Below are 15,036 nucleotides of genomic sequence, written 5' to 3' on the forward strand. Positions count from 1 at the left end.
TTCTATTTTAGTTCAAACTGAAATTTTTGATTGAAATCTGAACATTTGGGGTATTATGAGATTCTGGACTCTATTTAAATCCTCTTGTTTAGCTGGCTTCCTTTGGCACTGCTCCAGCTGAGGAAGGGGCCTCTGCCTCATTAGTACCAGGTAGAATTAGAAGTCCAGGCTTCCCACTTGACTTCTGTTACTACCTGAGGAGGAGAGGGGGCTCCTCATTATTGCTGGGCAGGGGCAGGAATTCTCTGCTGAGAGTCAGTAGTATTTCATTACTGCTCCACTTTTGGCCAACACTGATACCACAGACAGGAGGAAACTGGCCTCATTACCTGAGAGGCTGTGAACATCGTGACACTCCACTAGCCTCCTCTGACATCGTGCCAATAGGGAGACGGAGTACCTCATTACTGTCAGGTGAGGGTAGACGGCCAGGCTCCTCACGTTGTTCCTAATGACAGTGAACCAGGGGAACGGGCAATGGTGGTGGGGAGGTTTGTTACTGCCTGGCAGGACGGAAGTCTTGGCTCCCTACTTAGTGTTCTGTGAAACCATCCCAGTGAGAGGAGGGGAAGACAGGAGTTACAGAGTATCAATGAGCCTGGTGACAATGTTATGAGGGTGGTGGCAGTCTAGATTCACTCACTCCTCCTTGGCCGGCATGAGTTGAGGTGGGGGCCACAGTTTTTTTGTGGTGTTTGGCTAGAACAGACCAGTTATTGTCTAAAAGTTTTCTTACTTGCTAATCTGTCCTTTTCCTGGTCCTTCAGCTAAAGAGAGAAGGCTTTTTTAGTTTGTGCCCATTACTGTTTCCAGATTGCCAGCTTCTTCAGCTCCAAGTTTGGGATATATTAGGCAAAAAGAAAACCCACGGAACTCACCACCATGTCATTTCTTGGGTGCTGAGGTCCCTAGCTTGTATGCCTTCTCTCCACCTTTCAGAGTCTTCTTATGTTTATTTTATATATAATGTTCAAGGTTTTCAGTTGTTTTAGCAGGAGGACTAGGGCAATGTACATCTACTCCATCTTCCTGAAAGCAGAAGTCCCCACTTTTTAAACTGGTTCCCACTATGTCCAATCACACAAATTCCTGGAAAAATGAGGGTACAGTCTATGGAAGACATTTTTATGTGATGCTTACATATTTGGACAAATTTGCACCAGTCCTTCATCCAAATGAGTTACCTACTTTACCTGTTAAATCAGGGTAGGACATATAATATAAACTTACATAAACTAAATACTTGAAATGCTTTTGATTTCATAAATACTAACTTAACAAACTTTCCATTCAAAACTTTAAAACAATCATTAAACTATGTTTGCTTAGGGAACAAAAGTCTTGTACATAATCTTACCTCTCCAAAGGCATTGTATGGAATGATGAAGTTAAACCCAAATCCAGACTTTCAAACACATTTTGACATAATAAATAGGTATGTAAATATAATTATTCAATAACAGAATAGAAGTGTTCTAAAATGGCAGACAGCGTCTGCCATTAAGAAGGGACTAAAATATATTGTTACGACAAAAGATATCCATAAAAAGATAGAGTCTAAAATTTTACTACTAAATAAAAATGTACTTCCTTCATGTCAAGCATATAAGACTGCATCATTTATCTTTAATTTAAAAAGTTTTCATAATTAACCAACAAAAAATTATATTTCTAATATCTATGTATTACTAGAACGAACGTATCTTCTTATAATAACACATTTTCAAATGCACTTGGCAATAAGTAGATTCAGGTTTAATTTGATCTAATCAAAGAACACAGAAGGTTCTAATTATCTAACAAATCATTAAGAATAAAAGTGTTATAATTGACCAATACAAGTAATTCTTCAGGAAAAAGAAAAAGTAATTCTTCAGCTGATACAATTTTTCAGCATTAATAAAATATGTAAAGTAATAGGAAATCTTAACACATATTTCAGTATTCTCATTCCTTCCAACATCCCAAGGACATAAATATTAACTTAACAAAATAGAGACATTCTTTAAATCACCTTAATCTAGCCATAGAGCTTCCCAAAATGTGTTCTTCAGAATCCTAATGTCTGTTGAAATATCAAGAGATGTCCCACCAAAAAGGAAAATGCTAGGTTAAACACATTTAAACAAATCTCTCTAATACATGGATCACTGGAGCATTTAAAATACACACTGCATGTCATCTTCCCCAAAACGATTACTGTTAAGTTTTCCAAATTTATTTAATCAAAAGAGCCTTCCCCAGCGTACCTATTAAATCCTGTAACAGACTAGTGTTCAACAGAATTCAGCCTGACGGATATAGAATGGGACAGAGTCCCTCTTGGCCAAGTAAAATTAAGATTATATACCTAATAAGTATTAGTTATAATGAAAAAAATTTAATGAAGAAAACATTGTAATGAATGGCTTTTTTTTAATTCTAAGAGAGTTCTAGTACTCATTATAAAAATAATTCTTACCAATCATGCTGAAAAGCAACTATAAAAATTCATTATGGATATTATAGTGATAAATTAGTAAGTGCTAATTTGATTCATATTTTAATCTTAAATATATTTTCAAGTTAATATGTTTGAGAATGAAGATTAAACAACTCCTAAAACTGGATGTTTCAGATGAAGATCAAAAAAAAAAAACAAAACAAAACAAAAAAAATTTTAACTTTTAACAGAACATTACATACAAACTATCTGAAATCAAACCCATAATACTGTCACACGCTGAATAACATACTCAAAAAACAGAACATAGAGCCATCAGTTTGTATCTTTGTGTGTGTTCGTGTGTGTGTTAATGTGTATGTGTGTATCTACATTATAGCAATAAGAAAAAAAGTCCAGAGTCAACTAATAAAGAAAGGAAAATAATTTTTTAAAAGTTCAATTAAAATTAAGGCCAAATTTTATAGAGGATGTATGTCTGACTGAACAATTTTGTAATGCTTCTTTTAACTAGATATTTTCAGTTCATATTTATATGAAATTCTTTTTAAAACATAAAGAATTAACAAAATACATAATAGCAAGCAGTGATATAAAACTAATTTTAGATGCTATATGATGATATTTGTTGACTAAGAAGAGTAAGATACAGGTTTGAATTCAGAAAATAAGGAGAAATCACTTACCTCTAACTAAAGTTCTCTGAAGGTAGTATCCTCCTTAGAACCCCTATCTTGGGTAGTTTTACCTGCTGTAATTTCTCTCAAAAGACCAGCAAAATCTAGGAAGTTTTAAGTTCTCTTCTGCAAGCCCTATTAGCGCATGTGTGTTATAAAGCTGCTCACATACTGCTTCATAGGTGTAAGCTCCAATTTCCCTTGAACCACTACCATCACTACCACCCAAGAGCACAAGTGTATCACTAGAGGATCCCAATCTCCTTTAGAGAATACCACTTAGAAATGTGATATTGTTCACTTCACTCCATCACCATGTCTGCTAATGTGCTTAAGAGAGTGGTGGCAAATCAGCAGGTGAATGATGACATAAAGATTTAGCTAAGTAATTCCATCTGCTGAATACTCAAATATAAGATTCCAAAACAATAAAACAAATAAAATGAGCTTCCTCAAAACTCAATATGTTGGGGAAAAAAGCTAAGATAAATGCGTATGTGAAAAATATTTCATGAGAAACACTTTAAAAGATAAGGTAGAAAAAATGGATTGTACCACTTTGCACTACCAAATATTCCCCTAGAATATTTTGCCAGAGAAATGCTAATGTTTAAAAGTAAGGAAATCAGTTATTGAAAGACAAATGTTAATTTTTCTTTTTTTTAATGTTAATTTTTCAATGATTTTTAAGTTTGCCATTTCTACCTTGAACTACCAAAATAAAGTTTAAAAATAAATAAATATAATGAATAAAATAAAAATGAAAAACAAAACTAGCCACCCAAATCAAGGCCGATTTTATCTAGAATGGCCACTTAACAAAAGCTACTAGTAAACATTTAACAAAATATTTCAAATATTCTCAGGAAGCAGACTGTGACACACAGTGGAGAAAAGGACTTGATCTTATGCTATCCAGAAAAGATCTTTTATTCAGATGCCTCCTCCTTATTTCCACTGATTGACTCCATTACTTCTTGCTGATTATGGTACTGACAGCCATATAAAAGCAGGAGAAAAAGCAAAAGGAGTCAATCATCCTAGAGGTCCAACCCATACTTGTACAACTATTTTAGAAGATAAAGTATGGAAATAGCTTTAAAAACACATTTTTTGTTAAGAGCCACCATCAGCAAATAATAGCATAAATAAGACCAAAACACATCACCTAACAAAATTCTACTTTTCTTAGATGTCTTATTTAGCTTTGAAAGATTCCCCTGACATACAGTAGATTCAAATGAGTATTTTTGAACACTTTTAAATGTCACCTTAACTCTTTCCATGACCTTCTGTATAAGTAAACACACATACATATAGATAAAATGCAATAAGAAAATTATTTAAAAAGCTATTAAGAAACAGATAACAAGAGGAAGAATAAGAAAATCTTAGATAATCCCCAATTAGATATTTAGTATATGAATAATTAAGGTGATTATAGTTTGATCCTTTAAATTATCTGTGCTTATATAATGTATTTCTTCAAAGTAAATATTTAGAATAGGGATGCTTCCTTAAAAAAAAAAATCTGTATCATAAAAATCAGAGGTGATATTTTTAATTTCAAAAGTGTATGTAATAAAATAATCCCCCAAAACAAAAAGCACTATCTAGTGGAAAAAGTGGTCACAAAAATAGCATTTATAAAATAGACTATTGAGGTTTAAAAAAAAGCTGAAAGCATCTACATACCTATCAAAAAGAACAGAACACTGAACCATGAGGCAGTACATTTGCATTCATTTTCCTTCTTATACATGCACTATTAGGACTCACTGAAGTATCAAAGATCTTCTAAATCTTAATAGTTTAAATGCAGGAATGACTAACAACCCAAGAAGGAGTATCTAGGATGATACTTACCTTACAAGAAATTATATCACTGTGCTATTATGTATTCTGTGTAAGGATACACAAGCAGTCAGGTGAAAGGTACACACCACGCTAGCAAATGCCTGGCTGGACCCGTAAGGTCGGATGACCAATGGAATATCGAGATAGGTGTCGATTCTCCAACCCTCATAACCACATTCCAGACATCTCACGTAGTCCTTCAGCTTGCCTTGATACAGTTCATTTATGAGATCAGCCTAAAAATAAGAACATTCATATTTTTAAAAGTTTTCCTTAAGAATAATTTTTAAAATGTGAAAACACAACAATTCATGCTTTTGAGGATGATTTACAAAGGATATTGATTTTTACTTAAAAATCTTCGAAAGCTTTAGTGTAAGATTTATCTACAAATTTATATAACAAAATAAGATGACAAAAATCAATAAAATAGATACTAATTTAAGAGTCAAAAATAACTATTTCAAGACCCAGACCAGGAAAAAACCAACTGCTAAAATAATTTTTGATAAAATCAGTTATTGATTTATTATACTAGTAAGCCTCATATAATCTTTTCAATAGAATGAGAATAAATCTTAATCTATCACATTAGGCAGGTTAATAATTACATAGCTAAATAACTGGTTGCATTTTATAGCTTTAGATATGCATTATCACCACTCTCATAATAATTATTCTGATTTATAAAATCATACCCCCAGCTTGAGATGCAAATAAAACTTCTAACTTTCAGTAATATACATAAAATAATTTTTAAAGGAAATATTATACCATAACTTTTTGAAAAAAATGTATGGAAGGGCGGCGCCTGTGGCTCAGTGAGTAGGGTGCCAGCCCCATATGCCGAGGGTGGCGGGTTCAAACCCAGTCCCGGCCAAACTGCAACAAAAAAACAGCCGGGTGTTGTGGCGGGCGCCTGTAGTCCCAGCTGCTCGGGAGGCTGAGGCAAGAGAATCGCGTAAGCCCAAGAGTTAGAGGTTGCTGTGAGCCATGTGACACCACGGCACTCTACCCGAGGGCGGTACAGTGAGACTCTTGTCTCTACAAAAAAAAAAAAAAAAATGTATGGAAATTCAGAAAACATCTTAAAATCCATTTCCCTCAAAATATCCTAAAAGAATGGATCTCTCAATTAGTTCCCAAACTTAGCCAACTAGGGCTCTTCTGGCTTAGAAAGCAGGTAAACTCCTTAAGTAAGGACCCTCCAAGTGAATGTCTTGTCTCAAGTTTCATACACACATTTTTCATCTCTTCCCTAGGAGTGGGAAAAACACCCACTCCTAACCTGCTCCTCCTTCCACTAGACAAGGGTCAGATTAATGAGGATTTTGAATGTCAAATAAATACAATTATACTCCACTGGTCAAAATGAAGGTAATGCTTCTTGACTACACTTTACAATGTATAACAGATTACAAACATACAATTAACTTAATATCTAAAAATACTGTTCAAAATCATCACACAAACACACACATAATATGAATAACATAATTTGTAGAGCTAAAAAAGACCTTCTAGCTCATATAGCCCAACTTCCTTATTTTAAAGATAAGAAAACAGAGACCTAGGGTGGTTTAATATAAATGTTTATGACTCAGTTAATGGCCAAATGAGAATCTAGTACTTTCAATTCCCCATTTAGTACTTTAACCAATGGCCTAATACCCAAGTTTTACAAATTTCAAAAGAATAAAAGTCACTTTAAGATAATAATTTATTAGTAAACAGCCCTCTCAATTTGAGAGATATGAATTACCTGCTCCGTTTGCTTCCATTTCTGTTCCAAAGCATCAAACATGACTCTGCACAGTTCTTGTACATCGTGCTGCTGCCAAGCTATTTTAAGATAAAATTTAATTAAAAATAGCAATAAATTTAGTGTTATGAAACATTAATTTGTGTTTAAAAGCAAATAGGCAGAAATATGGAAAAGTCTACTTTAAATAATGCTAAATTTAAAAAGAACACAAAATTATATATATGGTCATGAAAAGACAATCCCAGCATTCTATAAACAGTATGTGCTTCCTGGTGCTACAATATTTGTTATTGTAGAGTTAAGAAATGTGTTAGAAAACTCTAAGTCAAGAAACTTTCAACGAAAGGTTTAAGATACAGATACTTAAGTTGTTAGTGTTTGTTTATAATATTCCTGTCTCCCAGAATTCCTCTGAATATTAAAACACTTATGATTACAAGAGAATTAGTACCCTCACTACTATCCCATCCAAAGCTCCTTGTAACATCTGTTGTTTCAATTGCTCTCTTTTTGCTGGTTTGTAACAAAACAAAAAGTCTTTGAAGTTGGTATGGGATACTTGTCACCGGATCTTCTTCAGATTCTTCAAATTCCCACCTATTAAAATGAAATATTTAAAAATTATTTATAAGATAATCTTATTCTTTAAAAGCATAATTAATATCAAAATCAAAATAATATAATATTTTAATTCTGGGAGCTACATAGAGTTTGATTATAATAACATCTAAGAAAGCATAATTGAAACTATCTGAGGGACTATAGCCTTTGTCTAATGCATAAATTCAGAACAACTTTAGACTTTAACAAAAAAAGGCATACAGCAAAAGTGTTCTCAAGAATAAAAAGCAAAGCTCACTTGAAAGTAATTATGGAACTCAAATTTGATCAAGATTTCTGCCCTAATTATTAATTCACAAAAAATACAGGGAACAGAAGAATAATATTAAATGATACTATGACATTTAATCATCAAAACTCAAACTGTCGAAAACAATAGTACAAATTATACCAGTTTTCAATATATATGTTTTTAGAATAAATGGCATGGCGGAGAAAAGATAGATGGGGATTAGAAGCAGATTGGACAGACTAAGAATTTTAGCAATCAATTGCAATGTACAGATGTTATTTGGATCCTGATTCAAACAAACTGTTACCTGAGGCAATGATGGAAATTTTAGTGCCAACTGAGATATAATTTACAGGTGATATGAGAGTATGCTTCCAAATAACCAGGGAAGGGGGTTATAGACAAAAAAGACTATTATGAGCTGATAATATTTAAAGTTGAATGATGAGTACAGAGGGACTCATTGTACTATTTCTCTCTTTTTGAATGTTTGAAAATTTCCATAACTTTTTAAAAGGAAATGTAATAAAATAATTCAGATATTTTCACCCTTACACATTTATGATAAATAGCAGTGTAATAATAACAAATGTCTCAATAACTGCCTCAAGAACAAGTGAATTCTCAACGGAAGAACTTACGATTTCATGGAAAAATAAGACTGGGGGACTAAAGCTGGTAAAGTACCCACAAAAGTTCTTAAAATAATTCTATATCTAATACATTAAACACCAAGACAAAATATTAAGGACAATATTAACGATACTATCTTAAATTAGCAATGAGAGCACTCTATTATTACTTTCTACTTCCTCACTTTTTAGCTTCAAAAGGAGGCTGAGCATTAATTTTTCTCCCCTGCAATTTATGAACATACTTTAATAAGCTTTTTTCTCCTTTTGGGTTCAGCCCTTTATTAAAATGTTCAATATTCTTCCTATTTTAGGACTTTTCACTACAATGCAGTATATCAATGTAACAAAATTATACTTATACCCCCATAAATACAAATAAATGAAAAATGAGGAAAAAATAAATCAATTCATTACCAGAAAAAAAGAGAAAAGTCATGGCCCTGTCATCCCACTCCTCTTTTTATACACTGGCGTTCCTTCTGCCTTACAGATGTCAGTGGAATGCATTTCTCATTTTTCCTCTCAAGGCTTCCCTGCAAACACATCTACTTGATAATCTGACATCTGCTTTAACTTCTCCCTGTTCTATACTCAATCCCCAGATTCTTTTATTTCTAGTTATCCTCAACAGAAAGTACTTAAAATTGACATTATGGGACCTAAGATTCTCTCACTATTTGTGAAGAGACACTGATGTTAAAATAGAGAACGCTCAAATTTCTTGCAAAGGAAATTCACTAGTGGGAAGAAATTATTGTACTATAAAATTGAATTCTCACCTGTCCTTTAGTCTTGACATAAACACCTTAAAAGATATCTTCTGGTACTTGTTGTTACTCCAGTTACTTAAGTTAGAAACTTTGGTGCCGTATTTGATTCTTTCCTTTACTCCTAAATAAAATTCATCACTAAGTCCTATTAGTTTTCAATCTGAAATATCATAACCAATGCCACCATCATCATCATGTCTCTAATCTATCCATGCTTGTTTTAATCACAGATTCATTCCTCCAGGGTTTCCTATTCTTCAAATCAATTCTGCACACTGCACTGTGTAAACTTTGCTAAAACAATGTATTTAACACATAACATACATGTCTCTGAGTCAAATTAATAGGCTCTATGTTGGCTACTATATAAATGTATCCTTTTATTCCAGTGCTACCCTGCATAGTCCAGTAACATCCTTAGTTCTACATTAAGAAACATCATCAGTGCTCTCAGGCTTTGTTTCCCCACCTGCTATAAACTTCACTCTATTCTCTATATTTCAAGGCATTTGGCCTTTCCTCTTTGACCTTATGTCTAACTCCCCCTTCTCATTCATTCAACTCTAGGCACAAAGGATTTCTTTTATTCCTCACAGGCCTTTGCACTTGCAGCTTCTTATGCCTCCAGATCTTTATAGGGCTAGCTCCTGTGAAGTCTATTCATATGGTATGTCCTCAGGGAGGCCCTTCCTAACTACTTACCTGAAGTTGTGACCTAATCCTACCCTACCTTCTGACAGTTACTCTTGGCACATTACTCTGCTTTATTTTCTACTTGGCATGCATGACTATAAAATGGGCTTACTTCTAGAGGTCTTCCTAAAGAAGTCTAAATGAGGGGCTTTGTTTTTTTTTTTTACCACTATAATTTCTGTACCTAAAAGAATGCTTGGCACATAGCAAGTACTCAGTGTATGTCTGCTGAATGAATATCCCCAGCTACGCTCTTAATTTTCTCCACAGTGCTGTAAATCTATAGACCATTTTCAAAGTATTAGAACTCATAGTTAAACACACTCCTGGAATACCCATTTCTACATAAGCAGGCACGTCATCCTGGACTGTTCAGTCTGTTCTAGTTTGAGGGCAGGCTCCAGAGTCCATCTGTTAACTTCATGTTCTAGTACTCTGATAAAACTCTGATTATGCTTATTTCCTGGAAGCCCCACAACACACTGTACTTTCTGATGTCAACTACAGTACAGGCAAAATAGGATAGTGGATTCTGGCATCAACTGGGTGTCACTTCTAGCAGTGTGTCTTCAGGCAAAGGACTTACCCTCTCTATGCCTCTAGTTACCTCCAAAAATGGGGATAACAATAGCACATAATTCATAGTTACCAAGAGCATAAAGGTAAGACTATATATAAATTCTTAGAACAATACCTGATACAAAAACCAATAGTAACTAACACGTAGGTAGCCCTTATTATTAAATACTACTTGCTTTTGCTTTTGAAAGTCCTCTTGTCTGCAACATTCTCTATTTTTCTCAACCTAGCCAAACCATTTCTAACTTCATGACTACTTTCTTTACTAAGCCACTTCTCCAAGTTTCAATTATCTCCCTTCTCTCTAAACTCTCATGGCATTTAGCTGTCCTTAAATGTTATTTATTTAAACAATTTCCTACATACACATATTGCTATTATGAAAAGATTATAATTCTAACTCCTTCTCTATCCACTAAGTGCCTGGCATCTAAACACTACTGGGCAATAAATACTTAATGAATAAAAAACATGTCAATTTTTACAAGTAAATTCAGAAGACAAGCTTGTAGATAAATATAATAGTGATATAATGTTGGCTGGGTAATATAACCAGTGAAGTCCCAAAAAATAATCTAAATATACACTTTATGTAACTCAAGTCACTTTATGTTACTCAAAAGTAACATAAAAAGGGGTGGGAAGCAGTTTACTGATACTTTCAAATATATTTTTGTAAAAAAAAAAAAAAGAATTATATCTACCTTTAAAATATACAAGCCAAAGATATATTATAATAGGATAGTCATAAAAATAAATGTCTGCCTTATAAGGATGGACTCCCTCCATACAGCATTCTAAAATATCTGATGAATAACATTCTTTTAGAAACACACACAACAAACCGTACATGTATTTTAACTAGAAACAAAGTTTGCAAATTTAACAAAAATTAACTTTGAATTCTTAAATGAGCAGAAAGGAAAATATGGGTTACATGTTCCAATTCTCTCAAAAGCAGACATTTCTTTTTCATAAAGGTGTTAAAGCCATAAGTAAGGAAAGTTTAAATTTACCCTATATATCAGTGGTTTTCAACCTTCCTAATGCCACGACCCTTTAATACAGTTCCTCATGTTGTGGTGACCTCCAACCATAAAATTATTTTCATTGCTACTTCATAACTGTAATTTTGCTTCTGTTATGAATCATAATGTAAATATCTGATGCAGGATGTGTTTTCCGATGGTCCAAAGGGGTAGCGACCCACAGGTTGAGAACCGCTGCTATATACAAATCTTACCAATTGCATCCTTTCCTATCTATGCACTTCTGATTCTCTCTTCCCATACAGTTTTCATATACCTGTCTCTCATAAGATCCTTGCTCTTATATAAAAAGTTACCTCTTATGAAGTGAGAAAGGCCCTAAACTATCAGTGCAAGAAGGCAAATTACATTTCATTAGTTAAAAACTATATTTTAATTATTAAATCAATTTTATTTAGAGAATGTCTTTGAATACTCACTTATATAATGCATTCCTAAATTCAGGAGTCATAAAAAGTGTTTGCAAAAGGCTATTCAAATAGCAAGTCATTGCCTGGTTTACTAATCCCACATATCCTTTAAAGAAAAAATACAAATGCATGTTACTCGAAATTTAGATTAAAAAACAACAAAAAAGAATACAATAAAAATTTAATACATAGTAAACATTCAGAGGTTAAGGTTACTCAGTTGGAAATTGTTTCAGTTTTTTCAATAGCACTTAAGAAAAACCCCTTTCTAATATCCATGCTTTTCATGTAAACCTTGCTTTACAGGATGTCATATGTCCTATTGCAGATACGTCCAGAGATTTTTATATGACATCCAATAAAATTTTAAGAGTAATATGTTTAATATAGTATGTCTTATTGGTAAAGAAATAATCTTCTTCCTCAAATCTAGAAGTTGAGAGCAGAAATAGAAAAATATAAACATTCATGTTAAATATCACACACACCTGGGTGTACACTCTGTACTGAACCAGTTATCCCTGGCATCAAAAATAAATAACATATAAGATAAATTCACTACATACAAAGTACTGCAGGGTGACTTCCTCTATTTTAACAAGCCATTATGTATGAAATTGTATAGATTAGTAAAGAATGATATGACTCTACACCATTCCAAAAAGGGACCAAGTACTTCATCTGCTTTGATTCTGATTTCTTCATCTTTAAGAATACTGTGTGCATGTGTATATATATTTTATTTTACCTTATTATGTAATTCTAATAACTGCTTCAACTCCTGACTACCCCTTACCCGAGCTGTTCTCATAGTGTCCTGTCCTTAATCCACAGCAAAGCCTTTATCTTACTCTTCTGTAATTAGCCATTTACTTACACATCTTCCCCAATCAGAGCAATGTGATTTCTCTCTATCCTATTACCTAGCATAGCGGCAGGTTCACAAGGAAGCAGTGTATATGACTTAAAAGTTAACACATTTTTTATAGTATCTGGCCTGATTATTTCATTAGTTCATATTTTCCCCACAAACAGTAGCACTTTGGCCAGGAGACCAGGTTGTTTTGCTCTGCACCTTCTCAGCGGTGGCTGCTTGGGATTTCCCTTCTTCTCCATCTCCTCCCGATCCCTCAGCAATCAGAGACAACCAATCTATGTGGAGCTTTAGGAGGTAAATGTCCTTTGTCCAGTGAGAGATCACTGTGGCATTAGACTCTCAGAGGAGCACAAACTGTCAACTATACACACACATACGAGGGATCTGGCTGCACACTCCTTCTAAAAATCTAAGGCCTGATGATCTGAGGTAGAGTGAAGGTGGTGCTACTGGTGCTGGGGCGTGGCTGCAAATACAGATTATCATTAGCAGAGACTGCACATAATAAATAAATTAACTGCTTGCAGACTCATATCAAAACCATTAATCCCACCTCCAGTCTACAGAAAAATTGTCTTCCATAAAACTGGTGCCTGATACCAAAAAGGCTGGGGACCACTGCTACGGTCCCCAACTCGTAGAGAGTACATGCAGAAAGAAATCCTACACAGAACCAACAGGTAAGGAAGGAGAAATCAAATAGGGTGAAAAGAAGAATCAAAGGGACTACATAAATGTTAAAAGAAACTAGCCAAAGACTTAAAATTTCTAATCACTTGTGAGTCCACATCAGCCTTCAATCCACTGCTCACCCACCAGATTTCATCTATCACCCACCATCTCCTATCACAGGGGATGCTACCTAGAGGAGCTGGTAGGAAAAAAAGACAGGGAAGTATATGTTAAGCCCCCAAACCCACTGCATTACTGAGAAATGTCTCTCTGCGGCCCTAAGTTAAAATGATGACAACATTTTTCAATGAAAACATTTCCTGCATGGTTACCAAAATTTATAATAATTTCTTAAGGAAAATTCAAATTCAATAGTGACTGAAAAATGATTTTTGAGCTATGATCCGTTTGGATGCTCAGAGACTATTTTAATTCAGAAAGAGAGTACCCCAGAATGCTGAAGAAAAATGTACAGGAAGGGAAAGAAGTGGAGTAAAACTATGTAAGTATGATGCAAATATGTCAAATGGTATATAAAGCAAGTGTATGGTACCCCATGATTGCACTGATGTACACAGGTATGATTTAATAATAAAATAATAAAATGAATTTAAAAAAAGAGAATGAAGACTATGATTGCATGGCAATGTATAGCAAAGGTTTCTAAAAAAGTTTTTTTGGACGTCGTAATTCAATTTCTAGGGACTTTTACTCTAAGGAAATAATCAGAGATAAGAATAAGAACTTGTGTACAAGATTTTCATCATAACGTCAATAATAATTGATGGTGGTGGCTCACGCCTATAATCCTAGCACTCTGGGAGGCCGAGGCGGGTGGATTGCTTGAGCTCATAAGTTTAAGACCAGACTGAGCAAAAATGAGACCCCATCTCTACTAAAAATAGAAAAAGAAAAAAAAAAAAAAAAACTGAGGCAAGAGGATCGCTTGAGCGTTTGAGCCCAAGAGTTGGAGGTTGCTGTAGGCTATGACACCACGGCATTCTACCCAGGGTGACAGCTTGAGAGTCTGTCTCAAAAAAAAAAAAAAAAAAAAAAAATCAGAGACAATTTAAGTATCTAAACCTATACAATGCAGTACTATTTTTCAGCCATTTAAAACCTTATATTTAATAACATTGAAATGCTTTTCAAATACTATTAAATATAAAATGTAGATTTAAAAATCTGCTTATAACATGATCCCCCATTTTCTTTAAAGTATCTATATGTGTATAGAGGAAGATAAGATAAAAATAAGTGAAATCACTAGTAGTATTATCAGAGAATTTCACTTTTACAGTATGATAATGACGTTTTACATTACTATAATCAAAGATTTTTTTTTTTCCAAAGAAAGATTTTTTAAAACATGTCTTAGTATCAAGGAATTTACAGGCACCAGATAGCCACAGGCATTTGAACCTTAGTACACAGCAAAAGTGAAATTCTGTAAATATCTGTTACATAAAAAACTGAATATACAGTAAATATTTCAGAAATCCTGATTTGTTAAATCTGAAACTACTTTTTCAAAGCGTTTCAATGACTCAGAAGAATCTCAGATGCTTATTTAAAACAAAATGCAATTTCTTCCAGCCCACTGCAGAGCAGCTCTATCAGTAGTTTGGGAAGTAATGGTTTGGAACCTATATTTTTTAACAAGTGCCCTCAAATAATTTTTAAAGAAATAAAAATCTGAGAATCACTACTCTAGACAGTACAGTGGGCAACAGTTTTATTATCTCCTATTATCTAA

The 15,036-nt window shown here is 33.8% G+C and overlaps 1 protein-coding gene across 3 annotated transcripts in view; it reads right to left on the reverse strand.

The window, feature by feature from the left end:
* Positions 1 to 15,036, reverse strand: part of USP47 (ubiquitin specific peptidase 47) — a 126,154-nt gene that overhangs the window by 66,943 nt on the left and 44,175 nt on the right. For all 3 annotated transcript variants that reach the window (XM_053560443.1, XM_053560442.1, XM_053560441.1), the window contains 4 exons: positions 11,741 to 11,837; positions 7,194 to 7,339; positions 6,740 to 6,819; positions 5,064 to 5,213 (listed from right to left, as the gene is read on the reverse strand). In XM_053560443.1, coding sequence (XP_053416418.1) covers positions 5,064 to 5,213; positions 6,740 to 6,819; positions 7,194 to 7,339; positions 11,741 to 11,837 — 473 coding nt within the window. The remainder of the gene's footprint in view (positions 1 to 5,063; positions 5,214 to 6,739; positions 6,820 to 7,193; positions 7,340 to 11,740; positions 11,838 to 15,036) is intronic.

This window comes from Nycticebus coucang, chromosome 14 (genome assembly GCF_027406575.1).
Source record: "Nycticebus coucang isolate mNycCou1 chromosome 14, mNycCou1.pri, whole genome shotgun sequence".
Lineage (NCBI taxonomy): Eukaryota > Metazoa > Chordata > Mammalia > Primates > Lorisidae > Nycticebus > Nycticebus coucang.